Source organism: Aythya ferina, assembly GCF_964211825.1.
Source record: "Aythya ferina genome assembly, chromosome: 1".
Lineage (NCBI taxonomy): Eukaryota > Metazoa > Chordata > Aves > Anseriformes > Anatidae > Aythya > Aythya ferina.
In genome coordinates, this window is record NC_140296.1 from 203644891 (window position 1) to 203665081 (window position 20191).

At 41.9% G+C, this 20191-nt stretch overlaps 1 protein-coding gene across 7 annotated transcripts in view; it reads left to right on the forward strand.

Moving 5' to 3' along the window:
* The first annotated feature begins 3749 nt into the window (after nt 1–3749).
* Nucleotides 3750–20191, forward strand: part of IL2RA (interleukin 2 receptor subunit alpha) — a 52879-nt gene continuing 36437 nt past the window's right edge. For all 7 annotated transcript variants that reach the window (XR_014692675.1, XM_084518166.1, XM_084518170.1 and 4 more), the window contains exons 1-6: nt 3750–4052; nt 16597–16782; nt 17006–17110; nt 17417–17653; nt 18345–18386; nt 19357–19404. Coding sequence is in view for 6 of the 7 variants with exons in the window: in XM_084518166.1 (XP_084374292.1) it covers nt 3992–4052; nt 16597–16782; nt 17006–17110; nt 17417–17653; nt 18345–18386; nt 19357–19404 (679 nt within the window). In the remaining variant the exon portion in view is untranslated. The remainder of the gene's footprint in view (nt 4053–16596; nt 16783–17005; nt 17111–17416; nt 17654–18344; nt 18387–19356; nt 19405–20191) is intronic.

Sequence of the window (20191 nt, forward strand, 5' to 3'; positions counted from 1 at the left end):
CATTGACTCAAGGGGGAAATTTGACAACTGTCTGGACAATGCGACTCTCTCTTGACTATAATCAGAATCTCTGTTTGAACCTCTGTTGACCTTGTCAGATATGCTCTATTTAAGGTGCTAAATTTGTATGCCATGTGTCAGCTCTGTCTCACCGTTCTGGGAAATAAAAAGCAGTTAAGAACAATTTGTTCACTGCAAATAAATAGGTTTGAGGAAAAAAGATCTGATGATCATTTCTGGCATGTGGCATAACCAGGATTTCCCCATATTTCTGTTTTACAGCACAACTGGATGCTTCTGACATTTATGGGAAGGCCCCTTGTGCCAAAAGTGAATTTTGTCATCCCTGTGAACACGTCCACACATCAGACCAAGTTCTGCAAATCTGAAATAGCTGACAGCAGGGACTTTTTTAGATTCCTGTGTCCTAAAGCTTCTGTCTGCACTGAGCATCCTCCAGATCGAGGAAAGAAAATATTTATACCTTGAGGTGGTGGTAGAGGAAAAAGTGTTATAATTGCAAATGTCTTTTCCATTGTGGAAAAGATTTGGGCCAGAAAAGAGTGACTGAAAAAAAAAAAAAAAAAAAAAAAAAAGAAGAAACTGGAGCTGATCTAGGCATCATTGTGAGGCCACTCCTGAAGAACAGGTTTTATTATAGCATCTTTAATGATTATTCTTGAAAATACTAATGACAGTCCTCTAAGTAATCTGCAAAGGAAGCCAAGAGTGGTCTATCTAAGGGCAAAGCCCACCTATCCAAGCTACAGCCGTTCGGTACAGGGTAACACTGCACCCCATGCCTAAGGTGAAGTTCCCAACACATTTCCTCCCAAGTAAAAAAAAAAATACTGTGAGTTAACTACCACTATCACCATAATTTCAAGGAAGATATAAGCAATCAACAGCATGCAGCTTATAGAGCACCCCACACCCTGGCAAGGTCCATATGAAGAGTTATTCCCTTAAAGAGAGGGCTTAGGCAAGAGTGATTGACAGCGTAAAAGTCGAATTAAAGAAAGAAAGCAAAAAGGTTGCTTATCCTAGTGAGTTATGTGGATATTTACCAAATATATTTAAACTAGATTGCAAAAAGATCACAGTGCTGTTCTTTCTTTAAACTGACTTGTTCTTGTTTGCAACATCAGGGGCTTTATAAAATAAGCAATGAACAACTGAAAACTTAGTACTAATCTATTTTATTTGTGATGGCAAAGTAAAGGAAACATGACTCTTGGGAGATCTTGATACAGACCTCTATGAATTTTTGTTTTCTCCCCAGTTTCTGAATGATTCTGCTATTTTCCACCAGATAAAACTGCATCAGATGCACTGATGCACTTACAACTTCTGCTGTTCATCAGACTGAAGCTGTTCGTGCTGAGCATCAGACCAAAGGAGTTCACGTGGTCACATTTTTAAAAGCATTTTTAAGGAATTTTGAAACACCCTTATTAAACATAGACCTAAGGAAAGCTGGTGCTGGGTTTGTGTTTTACTCTCTGGCAACTCCTTTTCTGCATCTTGCATGGACTTATGGCTTTGTTTAAATATCCAAATAATCTTCAAAGTCTTTGTTTGCCATCCTCACTTCCCTATGTGACCTGGGCCATGTGAAAATCCTATTTTTTCCAAGCCCTCTGCTGAAGGAGGGCACTTCTTGGGCAGCAAACCCCTGGTGATCACTGGGAGAAAGCTCAACAAGCAGTGGAGACACCAGCATCTTCTTTTGCCTCTTCACTTTCCTGGATGCATCCAGGTTTTCTCCATCATTATCCAGGATTATCCAACATTTCTGAGATTTTCAGCACCCCCTTTCCTTTATTGCCACACACTTCTGTTGCTAATCGTCAAAATTATAAAGCTGATTTCCCTTTTTTGTCATAAACCCCTGTTGTTTTTTTTCCCTTTTCTGATGACTTTCCCCCTCACTCAGTCTCTCTGTTCTCACCCTCCCCTTTCTGTACCCATCTCTGCTTTGGGTCAGTTGAATACCTTTTGCTTGCAGAAGCAGCACTGGTTTTTCCAGGAACCACTCAGCAAGCTGACCCATTTCACAAAGCTGACCTAACTAATTGCTCTCACAAGCAGTAACCGTTTTTTCTGACCTTTAAAAGGTCTAAATGCCGAGTTACGGGTTGTTCCCATGCAAACTGTGCTTGTAGCAATTAGCCACCTGGGGTCACCGTTCCTTCCAGTACAGCTGAGTGTACATAGCGTGCTCTTGCTAGGAGAAAAACTCACCATTTCTAATAAAAACTTAGCGGCTATTATCCACCTACACTGAGATTTGCTGCTTGAAAGTAAATGGTTGAATGCAGGAGCTCTCAGCTCACCTTCCAAAAAGGATCTTTTCCAGCCAAAGGAAAAATGAAGCTAGTGGAGAACCTGCATCTGCAGTCAAAACTGCGGGGTGTAGATTGAGGGGAAAGATTGCAGACCTGACCACCCATCTCTCTCTCCATCATGCAAATAGCCAAGAAATTCAATAATTTAACCAGGCAAGAAATAGAAGGAGAAACTGGGGAGTAAATCCCCGCAACTCCTGGGAACACACCACGTGTTTAGTAGGGAAAGGACAGATTGTGAGGATAAGCCTGGGATTTCTCTCACTGCTGTATGACCCAGATGGCTGTGGTTCTGCACATGCAGTTGCACATCTCTGGGCATCTTGCAAATAGGTGAAAAATTGGGGTCTATGACCTTTGGACAGATGTTTCAAGAGCAAATCTCTCCAAGTCCCTCTATGGGCTTTGGCATAAGTGTTTCCTCTTATCCTATTAAATATGGGAGGTGATTTGGTAAAAGTGCCCTCAGTACTGATATAAAAGCAGCCAACATTTACAGAGTATGGTGAAGAGAGCATTTTAGCCACAGCAGTTGCTCTAGAAATCTCACTTGTTCTCTGTGACTTGTTGCATTTGGCTTTGGGCAGTAATCCCCAGCCAAAGCCCCATTGCCACCAGACCCTCTAAGAGGGTTACCTGCATCAGTAAAACCCCACAAAAGCTTTCATAAAAATGGCAAAATTATATTTAACATGGATAGTATATTAAGTACATTATAGGTAATACATTTTACAGGTTGTTCTGTCCACATCAGTGGAAAATACCACAGACAGTTTAAATCCTTTTTTTCTATAGTTTATCTCAACCAGCTCTCAAGGTACTAATTGATGATAATTTCTGTGGAAATGGCTGTAGAGAAACTACACAGAGTTAAAGCACAAGATTTCCTTAATCTTTTCCACTTTTCTATTAACATTCAGAAGAACCAATTCCATTGAATCTGAAACCCAATTTAGGAACACGAGAAGCCATTTCCAAATATGCCAGCCCCATCCTAACAGATTTTTTTTGGATCAAACCTCCCATCCTTCAGTTCATCTGTCCCCCAGAGAAACTGCAGATGGTCATACACCAAAACACAAATGGAGCGGGGCTTATCAGAAGCAGATAAAGTCTTCTAAAAAGCCAGAGCAATATCTCCTGGGACCTTTTTCTTCAGAGGCAGAGCACACAGATGGTGCCTGATGTCCATTGTCATACACCAGACATCTATCCTACAGCGATGGTCCTTCTCAGATGCCTGTCCCGACACAGATTTGAGGTTAAGTGTCTGCACAAACCCTTTAAAATCTTGCCCTCTTCTACTGACCTCAGCTGCAGTGGAACAGCTCTGGAGTCAGTAGCTCTGATGTGTCAAACCACTTCCTACACATAACAGCATGCTCTGCGACGCCGAGCATTAAGTTGATTTCCTGGATAAAAGCAGAAGAGACGGCAGCCTTTATTGTCTCTTGCGGAGACAGCCAGTGGAACGACAATTTGTTGACCAGAGAGCAAAGTCCTTGCTGCGCACGCAGGGTGGCTCTGCCCATAGGTCTAACCATGCAGTAGACAGCTCATTGGGTCAGTCAACAGCAGCCCATCGCTTCTGAGAAACTCTTCATCATCCTCGGAGTTGCGGAGAAAAGATGTGAACAAGTCCCATGGAGCTCAAGTGCCTTTTGATGTGGCTCTTGTTTGGATCCGTCAAGGGAAACAGGGCAGGTAAATGACTATTTCTGCTTTTTGGGGAGGGAAAATATGATTTTCTTTTTTGTGGTGGCTACCAGAGGATGTTCGCAACATCCTGGCTCCTATCAGGTAAGGAAAGATGTTAAGAGCTTAAGGAATTTTTTAGTCTAAGGAAATGAGAGAAATGGGTTTTGTGCCCACAAACCAGCAACCGGAGACAATCCAGAGCAGTACAGAATATTTTTTGTCTGAGTAATGCATGTATCCTCCAACCCATCACTGGAACAGTGGGCAGATCAAAGCCACCTTGGGCGCCTTAGGTAACTCTTTGAATTTGTTTTTCCATTTTGCATATAACTTTAGGAAATATAAAAATAGACACTGAAATGTCAGTGTTTCTGCAGGTAAAACTGATAGCCGTGCTGTTAGTTAAAAGGTGCCATCTATTTTGCTACAGGTAGTAGAGATACCAAATAACCGCTCAGCCACACCTCCCAACCAGTAGTGCCTGTAAATTATAAATGGAGGCAGCTAATTCATTCAGTGCAATTTTATACATGTATATATTGTAATACTGCTTGTATTTGGCTTATCTATTGTGACAGGTGTGCGCATTAGAAATGGGGTGATATTTTAGAGTGCTTGCATTTAAACTGTTTTGTTCAGAGGGATACAACTTAAACTTTCAGGATAAATGTGATATTTCCTTCTGTACCTGTTGGTGATGTCTCGGTTCAGAGGTATCAGCAGACACAGCTTAGGGCAGAATCATGGATACACTGATATTTTAACTACCAAAGGATCATTTCTACCAGGGCTGCATATTTTACTATGGTCAGCGCACCTCTAGGGATGGCTGGGATGCTTATAACCAACCAACTCTAGCCATGAACACAGGAAATACCTTAAAAAATATTTAACCCCCAGGTTATTTTTTTGTTTAAATGCTTTTCCTTGTAAGCTCCACACCTTTTCCATTGCAGGTTATTTTGAATGCCAAATGAAGTGACAGTGCCCACAGCCAATATTTAAGTGTTGTGTGCAAGAGCATCGCTGCGAGATGTTCTGCCAGAGATATGTAAATGGGATCGGTTCTGGGATGAGTCAGGTCCCCTATATCACGCTTTCTGTATTACTCTGCCCGGGACACATTGTGAGAGTTCTTGCTGGCAAGTCTCATTTATCAGAAATCTTTCTGTTTTTTGGAAAAAAAAATCGAGAGGTGCTAAGTAGTTGCATTTTATGCAATTTGATATGATTTAATTCTCTGATGAATGAATAAATGCATAGCATTGCGTTCTTCACGGTACCACTAAGCTCTTCTTTCCTCAGCTTCTTATTTTGAATGCCTCTCCTAATGTTTAAACATAGTGTTTTATATAAATATAAATTTCTCCCTGCAAATAACACAATAATGTAGAAAAACTGCCCTACATACCAATTTATGATTTTATTTTTTTTTATTGTAGAGATGCCTGAAGTATTTTGGCTACTAGATCTGTTGCTTTTATTCCTTATGGGGTTGAACGAGAAGATTTGGGAACAGATATGAGCAAAGTAAAGGGAAAGAGACTAGGTCAAGCTGGTCAAAAATCAGCTAGGACTCTCTAATCCCAGTACATACAGTGCTATTCATGTTATTTTGCCTTATTCTTTTCAGCTCTTCCCAGTATTGCAAGTTCGGTTTTGTAAATAGATCCTGCTGTAGTTGTTGTTTGCAAGAGGGTTTCTGTCAAAAAGAGCTATCAAGAATAAATATCATGAGGGTAAAAAGAACATAAAAAGCCTTTGTTTTACACAGCAGTTTCACTGATGGGTCTCAAAGTACTTTGCAGAGAGTAAAGTCCTCTTACATAAATCTGGGGAAACTAGGGATTATTCATTTAGTAAATTAAACTACATCTTAGTGCTAAAGAGAAAAAGAGAAGATTAGATTTTCTCTTGAAGAGCATCACATTTATCTCATTTACCCTGACGGCAGCAATGCCTAGATGCTGTAGGCATGGATGAGGCTTGAAGTATGTTAGGTGAGGGTCAAATACAAAATAAAAGCTGGACTGCGCTCTTACGACCTTTCCATCTTGGTATTCATCTTACAGGAATACACTGCATAGATTTGCAAGTCAGACCTGGAAAGGATTAAAACTCACAAAAGAAAGAATTTCATTCAACTGAATTTCATTCACACAAGATGGGTACCAGATCTCAGTCATTTAAATGAGAGGAATTTCTTTCCCATTATACTTGCATATTAGTGCTCGCTCCCGTGGATTTGAAATGCAATGCAGAATAAATTAAAGTTGTCAAACACATACAAGTGTTTCTTGTAAGGTCAAATAGAGAGCAAATACCTATATAAAACTTCCAGCTGTGGTGGTCTTCAGCAGCAAAGTGCCCAACACAGAGCTTTAATGAAATAAAAGAGTTTTTAAATTGTTAAAATTGTGATTGTGCTAAGGAAAAGCCAATGTTGTGAACAGAGAGCCTGCAGTATCTGCTTCTGCCCTGAGATAGAGAAATCTCCTCCCTATATATGTCCCCATATGTCCTTCCCTTTTAATTTGATCTTAAGGGTCTTTTCCAACATGGATGATTCTCTGATTCTGTATGATTTTATGATTCCCTTCTACTGTGGTAAAAAATCCACTCTTTAGCCACTACCTTTGGAAAGCCACTGCCTTTGACTTTTTTCACTATTTCTTCATCGTATCATGATTTTGGGCCCTCTGCTTTCTTCCCTGATGTCCAACTGAATCCTTTCTCTTTCCTGTTACACTAACTGCATCTTCAAATCCAAGCTTTTGGATGTTTTCTACGTCATTTTTCATCTTCTGAACCAACCCTTCTCTTCATCTCCTCCAACAGTTCTCCAAAACCCACACTGCCAAAATCTTTTGATGACTTTCTTTGCTCACTTCCCTATTCCTCATCCCTGTAGCAGTAGAAGCACTGTCATCTTCTGCTTTTTCTTTATGTTCTCATTTTCTAAAGCACAATCCCCCAAACAAAGAATAGACATCCCTCTTCAGTTGGCGAAATATTTCATGCTTATAAGGTCAGAAAAATCACCAACAATGACAAATAATTTCCATCTCCCTCTTGAGAGCTCCAGCAAAATGCTGAATGACCAGTGCCATGCTAAGGTCATAAATGAGATGAGACCTTAAGCTACATTAGAAATCAAGATTCCCACCAGACCTTTTCTTCAGCGTTACCCAAGACATATGCTTGTCCTCCAGTTCAATTATTTTCAGAGAGGATAATAGCCCTTCCAACCCAACAGAAGTAAAGACTGAGAAAGTTACAGCCAACGAATCTGAATGTCTGCTGCTGCTTAAAAAGCCAATTTTCTTTCTCAGTAATGTATTCTTTCATTTAGATGAAATACCTCAGAGCCAATGTTACTGAACTCACAAGCTTAAGGAAAAAAACAGCTAAACCTATTCAAAAACCAAATGTTACCAAAACAAGGCTATCACAAATGATATTTTCAAAACCAGACACAGTGTTCTCCTGCCCTACTATGTGTAGTGGGTGCCTTTAAAGGGTTTGAGCTTTGTGGCTTTACCTTAGATCAAGAGTTATAAACACCCGGAAACAACAGAATAAGAAAAACAAAGGTTGCTCATTTTCTGATTCATACATTTTCTATTCAGTGCACTTTGTTTGGGCTAGTTTTCCTCCCTTTCCCTCCCTTGTGAAACACGCTCCCTCTTTTCTAACTTTCCCTCTTCCAATTCCACCTTTGCAGTCCAAGTCCCCTGCCCAGCCTCCCTGCCAGCTGTGAGATTTCATCCCACTTAGCTTCAGCCACCTGCACCATCAAAGTCTCCAGCAAGGAGGATGTGTGGACCCCCTTCATAGCCAGGGAAGGTAAAATAGTTTTTTTAGGGCACAGTTCATCTACTAGATTGGAGATAAGGGTGCAGTGAGTCACATCCTGTAAGTCTCTTTCTAGTGACTACAGGGGAATTGAAATGTCTGCTGTTTGCTGGGTGACACTCACTAGTCTATGTCTCTCAACAGGTGGGGTTAGGGTGCATGGGGTTAGCTGTTCAGGAAGAGGGAAAGCAGATGCTCAGAAGAGCATCTGGGTTAGCAGAAGGCAACACAAACTCTTTGGGCTGCTCTGTTGGGAACTCACAGCAACTGAGCTTTAAAATGAAATCAGTGCACTAGCTGACCCATACTAATTCCCAATCTAAGCATGTAAGACTGTTCACCCACCACTGCAGCCAACAAAAAGTGAGAAGCACCTGTAGGCTTTGCATTGCAAAATGTAAGCTAGATGTCTACTGTCCTCCAGAGACATCTGTCCAGCTCCAGTCCTTACAGAGGGAGCTAAGAAAGCAGGTTCCTGAAAGTAAATTATGATTGTGAATTACCTCTGAGGATGAGAAAGCTTAGTCCATTGAGAAATGTACTCTAGCCTTGCAGTTTATGGAAATATTCTGATTTAAAAAAAAAAAAAAAAAAAAGATTCCACTGCCTAGGTTAATGGCAAACAGCTGGTTAGCATCATCAAACCAAGAGATGAGAGAGGTAAATTTGTCCCAAACCTAATTTTCCATGCACCTACAAAGTGTTAAAAAAGACATCCTGCCAACTCATTCTCCATTCTCACGTCTTTTCAATAGAAACATGTTCTAGAACCAATACATTCAGCAGACACTGAACTGCTGCTCCTTAGATCAGGACATAGGAATATTGTAGCCCATCTCCTGCCCTGTAGGGCTGGTCTCTTCTCCATCACTGTCTTCATTAAATCTTGTGCCTGATATTTCATCTGCAATGCATTTCTGTCCCTTAAACTGCAGACTCATTACTACTAAGATGAATTCATAAAATAATCTCTGTGCAATCTACAGTATAGATAACAAAAATCTCACAGGCAAGTTTTTGTAAACATCAGGTCTGCAGCTCAGCCTTGCATCTCCAATGTATTGCCCCCTTACAAATCCGCCTAGACCATAAATGACATTAATCAAATGGGAAAGAAGCAGGCAGAGTTATAGCTAGCTTGTTATCAGGCCCTTTGGGAAAAAGTCTTGAAGTTAGAAAAAGTTCATTACCATTTCAGTCCAGTTGCTGGTATCAATTCCTTCTGTTCACCCATATCAGTTTCATCTTCAAGAGATATGCTCTATTTAGAGAGCACAGAGTTTCAGGCAGCATGAACCCCCAGGGCTGAATTAGCTTTTCAGGCACATCTGGGGAAATCTCTTCATTTTGACATAGTTTGATTTCTTGGCATCTCTGGGGAAAGGCTGTCTTCATCTCTGAACTGGCAGGTGTGTGAACTGCCTGGTTCTGCTTCTAGCTTCTAGTTAGATCTTCAAACAGCAAGTTTCCTACCGATCCCTTCATACCACCTTTGTATTTAAGGGAAAATTGCCCTGTTTTTACATCTTGCTGTTTTAACTTTATATCAAGATAATGTCAGTGCCAGTGACACAAAGCCACATGACAGACGAAATTCTGAGTTTAGGTCGCCATGGCATGACTCATTGCCTGTGTTTACCAAATAACTAAAAATACCTGCTACAAATTTCCCCATCCTCTTTTTCTCTACAGAAGGTGTTGTTCTGATGCCTTATCTAACACAGCCCTGCCAACTCAGAAAACAAAAACACAGATGAGCTTCAAAAATCCTAATACCACCAGCACGTCTGCTGTCAGCAAAGTTTTATATTGGGTCAGTAATAACTTCAGATGGGAAATCTCAGGGAAAAAAAAAATGGTGCTAGAGGAATTAATAGTGATTTAGCTAGTGGTTTTCTTTTCTCAGAGCCTACATAATGGCATTAGGTGCTGAGGGTAGCCAAAAGATTAGTGCCTCACCTGTAGGGAAAGAAAGCAGCAATACATTCGTTGGGATGAAGCTGGGAAATACAGATCCTCAGTAAGCAATATACTGAGTTTCTGAATTGGTCCGAGCGTTGAAAGAAAGACTTCTATCACTAGTGCCATCAGGTCTTAGAGGCTATTTTGCGTGTCATGAAAAGCTCTCCATTCCCACAGAGTGGTGTTTATCTTCCCTAATTTTGATTAACGACCCAGTCTCACCCTGATGTCGATGTTCCTTGCTTAATGACTGAGTTACAGTGATTTATTTTTTGACTATGCGTTGGTCACCGAAGGCAGTTAAGCTTTATTTAGCACACGACAATGAACTCAGAAAAAAAACAGGGTATGGTCCGTGTGCCAAAATGCAGGCAAGTCTGGATATTCTGCCTGGGACTGGCCTCCAATAGCTTTTGTGTGATATCTAACAGCTGATGTGGAGGTCCCAGATGCCCTAAGACATTTGAAATGGCACTGGAGACCTATGTTTAAGCAGTAATAGCAGGAATCCCACCTATATTGTGGCTGAGATACCAAGTAGTTGGCTTGCAGGTCTCGAAAGACTCATCAAACTTAATTTTGGGGAGCACACCAAAAAGTACAATAGCTACTTTGTACACTTTATGTTTCACAGATATCAATTATCTGAATTTACAAGTCTCCACTCACTGTTAATAATATTGATAATATTTGAAATTAGATACAAAATTTCCAGGAATGCTGCCAACATCAAAATCTCATTGATATGGGGAGAAATTAGAAATCCCAGCTGGAATAATAGAATAGTTATATCCCTCTTAGTTATAATAGTAATATGCCTGACTGCTGACTTAGAGTCATATAGCAGTTTTGGTGCAGAGGAGATGAAAATGGTACTGGGGGAGTGATGAAGCTTGAAAATGAAGGAAAGAGTAGATGGGACATCAGGATCAAAAGAGAAGGAAATAGGGGCATACAACACCTTGTCATGGGTATGGGGAAGTGGAGGATGTGGTAAAGGGAAGTGAGGAGGCAAACAAAACCACCAAGAGGACTTCTGAAAGTGATGCGAGGGCGTTGAGCCAAAGACCTCTGTCACTAGTGCTATGGGATGGTAGTGGCGTTTAAAGTGACTCTGGCAGGAGTGTAGCCTTGGAACAGCTGTGGATGAATGCAGGAGTGGAAGGAAAGCTGGGCCATGGAAAATCAGGCCACCAGAGGCTATGAGGCCAGTGACTCCTAGGTGTGCTGGCCTTCTATAAAATCTCAAATTTCTTACAATAGATGTCCTGGTTTCAGTTAGAACAGAATTAATTTTCTTCCTAGTAGCTGGTGGAATGCTGTGTTTTGGCTTAGGATGAGAAGAGTGCTGATAACACCCCGATGTTTTAATTGTTGCAGAGCAGTGCTTATACCAAGCCAAGGACATCTCAGCCTTTCGCTCTGTCCTGCCAACAGGCAGGCTGGGGATGCAGTAAGAGCTGGGAGGGGACAGACCCAGGACAGGTGACCCAAACTGGCCAAAGGGGTATTCCATACCATCTGACGTCATGCTAAACAATATATAGGGGTGGCTAGCCGGGGGGAGGGGGCCGGACTGCTCGGGGTTAGGCTGGGCATCGGTCAGCGGGTGGTGAGCAATTACATTGTGCATCACTTGTTTGTACATATTATTATTACTTTCCTATTATCACCATTGTATTATTATTATTATTATTGTTGTTATTATTATTTTGTTATTATTATTTTCATGTCTTATTAAACTGTCTTTATCTCAACTCACGGGCTTCACTTTCCATTTCTCTCCCCCGTCCCAGAGAGGGAGGGGGAGGGTGAGCGAACGGCTGCGTGGTGTTTAGCTGCCGACTGGGTTAAACCACGACAGTCTTGAGGGAGAAGGCATAGTGATCCAGGAGGATACAGGGGTGGTGAAGGAGAAAGGGAGAGTAATCAAGTAAGAAAAAATATCTTCTCCTTTCCCCTCCACAGATTGACTCCCTAATGGAGAGAAACAATAGGTATAATTGCTAATAGTTTCCAAGATACAGTTTCCAAAATACAGAGTCGACGATGTTACTGAGTACAAATACCAAGTTAGAGTCATGACCAGATATCTCATCGTCTCATAAGCCATTGCTACAACACTCAGTACCATAATGATCTGAAACCAGGGCCCAGAGAGGATAAACAACATGACAGAGAGCAAATACGGAAAATAATGTACTATAATACTCAATTTGGAAAACAGGCGCAGCAGAGTTGAGATTAAAGCAATCAGCATTATGACAAGTGACTATTAAGCAGGTCTAATACTTACACCAATTTTAGTTTAACACACTCTGGTCAGATCTGCCGTTATCTCAACCTTTCGAGCCCCACGTTGGGCGCCAAAAAGACTGTCGTGGTTTAACCCGGCCGGCAGCTAAACACCACGCAGCCGTTCGCTCACCCTCCCCCTCCCTCTCTGGGACGGGGGAGAGAAATGGAAAGTGAAGCCCGTGAGTTGAGATAAAGACAGTTTAATAAGACATGAAAATAATAATAACAAAATAATAATAACAACAATAATAATAATAATAATACAATGGTGATAATAGGAAAGTAATAATAATATGTACAAACAAGTGATGCACAATGTAATTGCTCACCACCCGCTGACCGATGCCCAGCCTAACCCCGAGCAGTCCGGCCCCCTCCCCCCGGCTAGCCACCCCTATATATTGTTTAGCATGACGTCAGATGGTATGGAATACCCCTTTGGCCAGTTTGGGTCACCTGTCCTGGGTCTGTCCCCTCCCAGCTCTTACTGCACCCCCAGCCTGCCTGTTGGCAGGACAGAGCGAAAGGCTGAGATGTCCTTGGCTTGGTATAAGCACTGCTCGGCAACAATTAAAACATCGGGGTGTTATCAGCACTCTTCTCATCCTAAGCCAAAACACAGCATTCCACCAGCTACTAGGAGGAAAATTAATTCTGTTCTAACTGAAACCAGGACAACAGCTCAAAGAAATTAAAATTAATTCCCATCTACATGCAAAACAGCAATAAAATTAAAATTCACCTCCCTTAAAAAATGTGAAAGTCAGAAATCTAGTCAAGGAGTAAATCTGCACTGCCATTCCAGCGTTCCCTGGCTTCTTCCCATCCGTTGGCTCTTCTATCACCCACACTGCAGTCTTTTAGGGACAAACCATCCAATTTCCTTGGGCACAAAGACTGAAGTTTTGGGGTGATGAATGCCAGAGACTGTTATGTGTAGGAAATATGATCCTCACCCAGTCTCCTTCTTCTTTGCACACTCTTCCCACACTACCCCAAGATGTCTAATGCCATGAAACACCCTTGTACACCTATATGCCACCACCTACAGCCCCTGCAGATCTGGGGGATACATAATCTTCCTTCATGGGAGTTTGAACATTAGCTATTGAAATTAGCTTGAGCCTACGAAGCAGTTAAATGTCAAAGTACTGGGAGCTCTTTCTGGTTTTGGTGGCCAAACTATAGTTTCCATTCTTAGGCAGACTTCATGGAGTGTGTAGTCATTATCATGAATTTTCATTGCATCTACTGCCATGATGTCTGAGATCCTGGCTGATAGCTAGGGCTCATTTGGGGTAGACATGATGCCAATAGCTATCAAACACAGAAAGTTTAGGATCCAAAAATGAGGCAAGAAAGTACAGCAGTAATACTGATCATCATGGTGGGCACTGACCATTCTTGAAAGAGGTGTAGAAGACCACTGAAAGAAAAGCACCTTCGAAGATTTATGGGATACTTAAAGACAGTGAAGAGGAATAATGGCAGTAGATGTCTTGACATGCCCATATTCATGCAAGGTTCCTCCCAGTATGAGGACTGGTACTTCAATAAGCCCCAGAGCTGATGACTTCAGCATCAAACACATGGGTCAAACATGAGAAGAGAAGCCAATGGTTTGAAAGGGTGTGATTGTTGATAAGGAGAAAGCTCTTGAAAATGGAACCAAACATATGATGTGACAGTGAAGCAGTGGAAGCCAACAGAGGGAAGCCAGAAGTCCAGAACGGTCAAGATAAGGCCTAGGAAATTCCTCTTTCCAAATGCTTTCTGGATCAGAGAGGCAGGAATGTGCTTGCAAAAGCCAAAGAAGATGCTGCAGTGGTTTACAAGTGAGAAGACGAGAATTTGAGTGATAGGGATGAAACAAAAAGGCTAGATCCTAGGACTTTTGCATGAGATCCAGCTGCAACTTGTATGCGTTGATCCACAAGCACCAGCCAGAGTGGAAGTCGGGCTTTGCTTGCTGCCTGCCACCTGCGCACCATTTCTGCACAACCCTTATCCGATGCCTGCAAGTTCAGAAGAACCCCAACTTCATTTGATCATTGACTAAAACAATAGTCGTCCTTCATGATGAGTAGGCTAGATGCTGTGGGTTTTCTTAAGAAGAGACTAAAGGGTTGTAGGTCTGTGTGCCTTGTGCTGAGATTCAGATCTGCAATCTGCTTCAAAGAGGCTTTTGAAGTCTTGAGGGAAGCATGCATTTAGCTTACAGGGAAAGTGAGAGTACATGCTCTCAACTTGCTGCTCATCTGATAACTCTTTAATTTTAATCACCCTGACAGTCTGTGGTAAACCATGTGGTTAACTATTTCAGGTGCAGTAGCTTCACTCGAAGCCACAGTCTGATGTCGTTTATGAAGCGAATCCTTTGATAACACAAAGATGCAAGGGCATTAAAATAGTCCTTACGCAGCTTGGCTGTTAAACCACTCACAACACTTTTGATTGTGGCCTTCTTCGAACTTTGTGACTTTTACCAAGTGGCAGGATAATGAAAAGCAAAAAAGGGCACAAAATATCAAAGGGAGAAAATGATGGGTGGCTCTGAAAGAAAAGGGCATTGCAGGACTGGGCCTGGGAAACACTGATTGGTTTGCTGTCAGCATGGCTTTGTTTCAAGAAGGCACTTTGGGAGTCAAGGGCAGATGCCAAATGAACAACGAGCAGGAATTCAAGGCCCTTTCGCAGTCATTCTTGCCGGTTGCCAAGGCTTCATTAATTATGGCTGCAGAAAATGTGAAGACACAGTGACTAAGACATTTTACTCATAATAGCTGTTACTATTATGCATAAGCATAAAGGGCCACAGGTCATGCACCCGAAGATACTGAGCGCCCACCCCAGTGCAGCCAGTGTGTTTTATTTTCAAATTTCTCAGCCTTTAAGCCTTAAATAATCATTAAGCCGTGTCTTTATCATCTTCTAGGTCTGCAGATCAACTTCTGTGGGCTTTTCAAGTGCACTGAAATGATCTAAATTCATTTCCAACTGATTGAGAAGTATATTTAGATGCAATTTGCTGATGACACAGCACTTAACATCCTTGTTTGGGGACAAGTTATATTTAGGTTTGCAAACTTATTTCACAGTAAGCTTCTCTTTGGTGTGCTCAGACAGAACTGAGAGTGTAATCTCCTTCCCAATGTTTGCTTGTAGATGATCCCAACTTTTAATGACTTAGTTTTGCTTATTAAGCTTCACTCCATAGATTCAGGGCTACGCGCTCTGATGCAGGCAGCAGCTCTACGATATGACTGTCTGCAGCTTCATTAAGAAATTGTGGGTAGTGTTGCATGCTGCCCAGCTGCTGAGTGCAGAAAGACAGGGCTCAACTGCCTGCTTTGGGCAGCTGGGGCTGGAGCAGGTGTGAGCTGCCTGGTGGCTCCCAACAGCTGCTGCAGCACATCCTGGCTCCAGCATCCTTCCTCCTCTAGAAAAAAAAAAAAAAAAAAAAAAAAAAACACAAGGGCACTGGGTCAGTGCCTCCTTCCTAAAAATTGTAGATAAGTGTGGGTTTTGTGTTACTTAATGGAGATTCCCAAGGTCGGGATTTTCTGTGCCCTACACAAATCCATATATATAGAATCAATGACAGCAGCCAACTCCATTGCGAATAAGGCTTTGAAGGGAGGTGTTACTTTAAAATCATGATGATGATGATGAAAAATACACAAAGCCATGAACTTAAAATAACTAATAGTTTCAACAGACAATCAGAGTATCTCCTTGACATGGAGACAATCAAAACCAAAGCTCTGCTGCCCTCACATTCCCTTCATGACACCCAGTTTCATCCCTCAGCCCTCCCACAAGGGAGCAGTCCTTCTTTAGGAGGAAGAGGAGAGGGAGGAAGCTGGATTTGCATTGCATGTTGACTCAGCTGACCCTAGGTTCCCTTCCAGAACAACCAGGCACAGCTGCAGACAGACCTGGCTGTTCATGCTGCATGCACGTGGGTGACTTTCAAACCTCCCACAAGGTATGTTTTTTCTCCAGAAGTGCTGTCCTGTCTCACCTTGAGCCTGCCAGCAGCCCAAGAGGTAGCTCTGCACTTGGAGAGCTATTTCTAAGGAAACCTGCATTCAGGAGGCGTTATCTATCCAAATTCAACCTCACAGCCCCATAGGTTTCCAGGTATAAATGCATTAATGCAGAACTCACCGGGAGTGACAGCTTGAATTGCATTTCACACAGATGATTTTCTTGCCAGCCTGGATTTCCATTAGGCAGCTTAGGTGAACCTCTTGAAAATGCTTTCTTCTACCTCTGCAACTTCAGCCCTCTTACTGGGAGCAGAATTAGGCTCCAGGCACCTAATTGAGCTCTGTCAATGATCTGGTATTGATAACACAGAAAGATACTGGAAATCCATGGTGAGTAAGGTAGATGCATAGGCTGCTCTGATTCATGGGTTTTCTGTTTGCAGGCAAATGCCCACCTGTTCCAATGACTGAATTTGCTGATGTTGCTGCTGAAACATATCCAGTGGATACCAAGTTGTATTATGTATGTGATGAGGGCTACAGGAGGAGAAGCGGGCAGTACTTGGGAATTAGGTGTCGGAATATATCAGGGACTGTTTCTTGGGTCTACAAGGAATTTGAATGCATTGGTGAGTGATTACTTGACCTTTCTCTGCACTTGCAGTGGTGTTTTTCCAATGAGTTTGTCAGTGTAAGATGCATCAGGGCATTGCTCTAAGAAATGACCTTTTGTGCTTATCTGTGGAAATTAAAACTTACAACAGGTCTATCCTGCCTGTAAAAGTTTGGGTGTTCAGGCTTAGCTCTGCTATTTATCCTGTTGTAATTCAACAAATGTATCTTCTCTCACAGATGAGAAAATTTTGTTTTCAAATGTTCCCACGGTGGAGTTAAATTTTACACAGGAGACGAGAAAAACACAGAGCCCTGCACCTCCAAAGCAAGAAAACCTTTCAGGTAAGGTAAAGCCTGCTCCTTATTGTACAACTTCTCCCACTGATTTCCATGGAAGCAGTATAAGAATGAAGATGAGCAATTTTTGATTATATTTTATAGTCGGAGAGAAATAAGAAATTGCTGTAATACCATCTTGGCTGAACAGGTGTAAGCAAAGTACTTCTTTACACTCTCACAGAGAGCTAGGAAGGATTGGTGCACCCTACTCAACTACATTTTGTACAAATACAGATCACTTTGATCCAGAAATAAAAGCAGTAGGTCAGATGTATCTGTCTAACCACGTGCTGCCTTGTGATTTCCCAGGTTTTTGTGGTACACCCAAGACTGTTCCACATGCCTCTTTAAAAAAGGACAACGATTATTCCGTGGGGCAAGTATTATATTTCAAATGCCAGGCCGGTTATGATAAGCGACCTCCTATCTCCGGCACACGCACGTGCAAGAAGGTGAACGGAAAAAACATCTGGACGCCCCTCAACATGCGATGTACCAACGACAGCAGCATTAGGGATGAGTGGCTGTCACCCATGACTGAGCCAGGTAAGGTTTTTGCTTTGGCATCACATCAGTGTGATATTGACCTGTTCACAGAGGGTCCACACCCCACCAACTCAGCACTTCGGTCCTAAGGAACAACCTGCTTGGGGCTCAGGGTGGAGAGATTAGTGACTGCAAAACTCCAATGCTGATGGAGTTGACATCTATTGGGAGGATACAGCTGCCTCCTGCTTGGTCTTTACGTCTTCTCATGCTAACTGCAATATTGCAAAAGAAAGCACGAATCCGGGAGCAGATAGTCAAATATTGGGAAGAAAATAGGAGAATAAGCCTTTCTCTTTTCTCCTTGCTCCTAGAAGACGAGGTCGTCTATCCTCTCTTCACAGTAAGGTACTCCAAAAGGTACATCTAAACATCTCTCAAAATTGCTCAAGGTTTTAGATGAATTGCACCCTAGAAAGATTTCCTTCCCCCCAGTGACTGTAACAGAACCCAGATGACTATTTCAGAGGTTACATGTGCATAATGGTAGCTGAGACAAACACCAGCCCTTGTGACTAGCAGCAGGCAAGATGTTTGGGCAACAGGGATGTTTGGGCAAGCCCCTTTGCACCTCTTGGGAGCAACTTGGCCATCGTTGCCTCGTTGCTGCTCTGACTGTAGGAATGAATCACCTATCTCACTGGACTTGCTGATTCGGTATTAACCCAGGATTTTCTCCCCTTCTTTATAGATATGTCTGATTTCGAACAGCATCCAGTTCAGTGTGTTTCAGGTATGGTAGTCACAGCTCTTGTTTGGCCTTTCCTCCTCCATCAGGACAGTCATTTTTTTTTTTTCCATTCGTAATTTCGTGTAGTGCTATCAGGATGAAGGAATGTCTTGCTACAATGGAAATAACCCATCAGCGTGACAGTCCCAGAAAAGGACACAACCTATTGAAAAGTCAGAGATTATAAATATTTGAAGCTTTTAAATTAGTTTTATGAAAAACAAATGACTCTTGATGATGAATTAGGCCGTTTTGGCCTTTAATCCTTTAATTCAACTGAATAGTAATTCCAGTTTCTTGCAAATGCACATTCAAGCCTGAACAAAGTCATTCTTTCTAATTAGTGCACCAAAACTGTATTCCCCCAAAGTGTTGTTTTCCCCTTTGTTAAAATATAATGCCTTTAATGAAGCTAGATAAGGAATATTCTCCCCTTTCTCAGTTCTCCCCGCAGCATTCAGCACAGAAACATTTATCAAGATACCACTCTTACAGAACCTCTTGTCAAAAACCTGATGATACCTCATACTGGCTAAAGTTTATAGCTTCCTTTTCAGGATAAGGGAGAAATTCAGTGGATTTCTTGCACTGGTGAAGTTTTAGGTTCCATTTGTTGGGAAAATGAGATCTTGTTTGAAGCATGTTTCCAATTGCTTGCTTGGCACCTTGAAAGTCTTCCTTTCCAGTCTCATATGAAATAAAGACCCTAGCTGAATCCCATTCCCTGTGAGATACAGCCACTTCATGCCCACCTTTGGCAGATATCAGCTTGGCAGATATGTTAATATCCGGGCTGGAAACATGTATAAATGGTCAGAATACAAACTTGACAATTATTAAGTTTGCTGTGCAGAGGCAAAGCTGTCAGACCTAGCCTGACTCTTCCCTCATCATTGCTTTGGTGCTGGAATGGGCTGGCTCTTTGCCAGGAGAGCAAATCAATGCAACATCAAGAATTTCTCTCTCTTTGTAGGTTCAGCTCATCCATCCTTTTCCTCTTCTATGATACTACCAGTGACAGGTATGCCATTTTATTAATTGGGCTCAGACCTCACCCTGTCCCCCAGAGCAGTTACTTTGCCTTTCAATTTGCTGTTCTATCAAAGAGGTCCATCTCTGGTATAAGAGCTAATAAATGTACTGCAAGACACATCTATGTCCATGGATCAGGTGAGATGTCAGGAGAAAGAAAGTGTAGAAACTGTTTAAGCACTCCAGCTTTCTACGTAGCAGTTTTTAAAATCGTATAAGAGAAGAAAAAAAAAAATAGGTTGACCAAAAATCTAGTTTTAAAATGAAGTAATTTTCAAATTCTTCCTCTGAAATGTAATGTGAATTCAGTGAGTAACTTCCACTGGAGAAAAGGAGGAAAATGTAAATATTTAAATGATGTGTTTCTTACACATTTTCAAAGGAGTAAAAGAGGATGGGAAAATAAAATATTTGCTTACAGCTAAACTGATGCATTTAGATCAGTCTGAAATGATTTTCTTCTCCCCCTTCCCCATCTCCCATTCAATCATTAGCTGCTAAAATAGAAATCAGCTCTTACTGTGCACATGCTCAAGACTTCGTACAAGGGCTCTTGATTCCAGCTGGAGTCTGCTGACAGCCGTAGAGTACATTATAATAAGGAGGAATAATGGAGTGTGATAAAGGAAGGGAAAGAGAAGTACTGCAAACTATGCCAGAGACTGCAGCATCAGCAGCCCCTGGTTATTTGGCTGTGGTTGCTCTCTGGTTGTCCAGGTCCCCTCTGGCTGGGTCCTTTTTGCCCCAGGGAGCAAAGCAATGGGGCACTGTGAGGG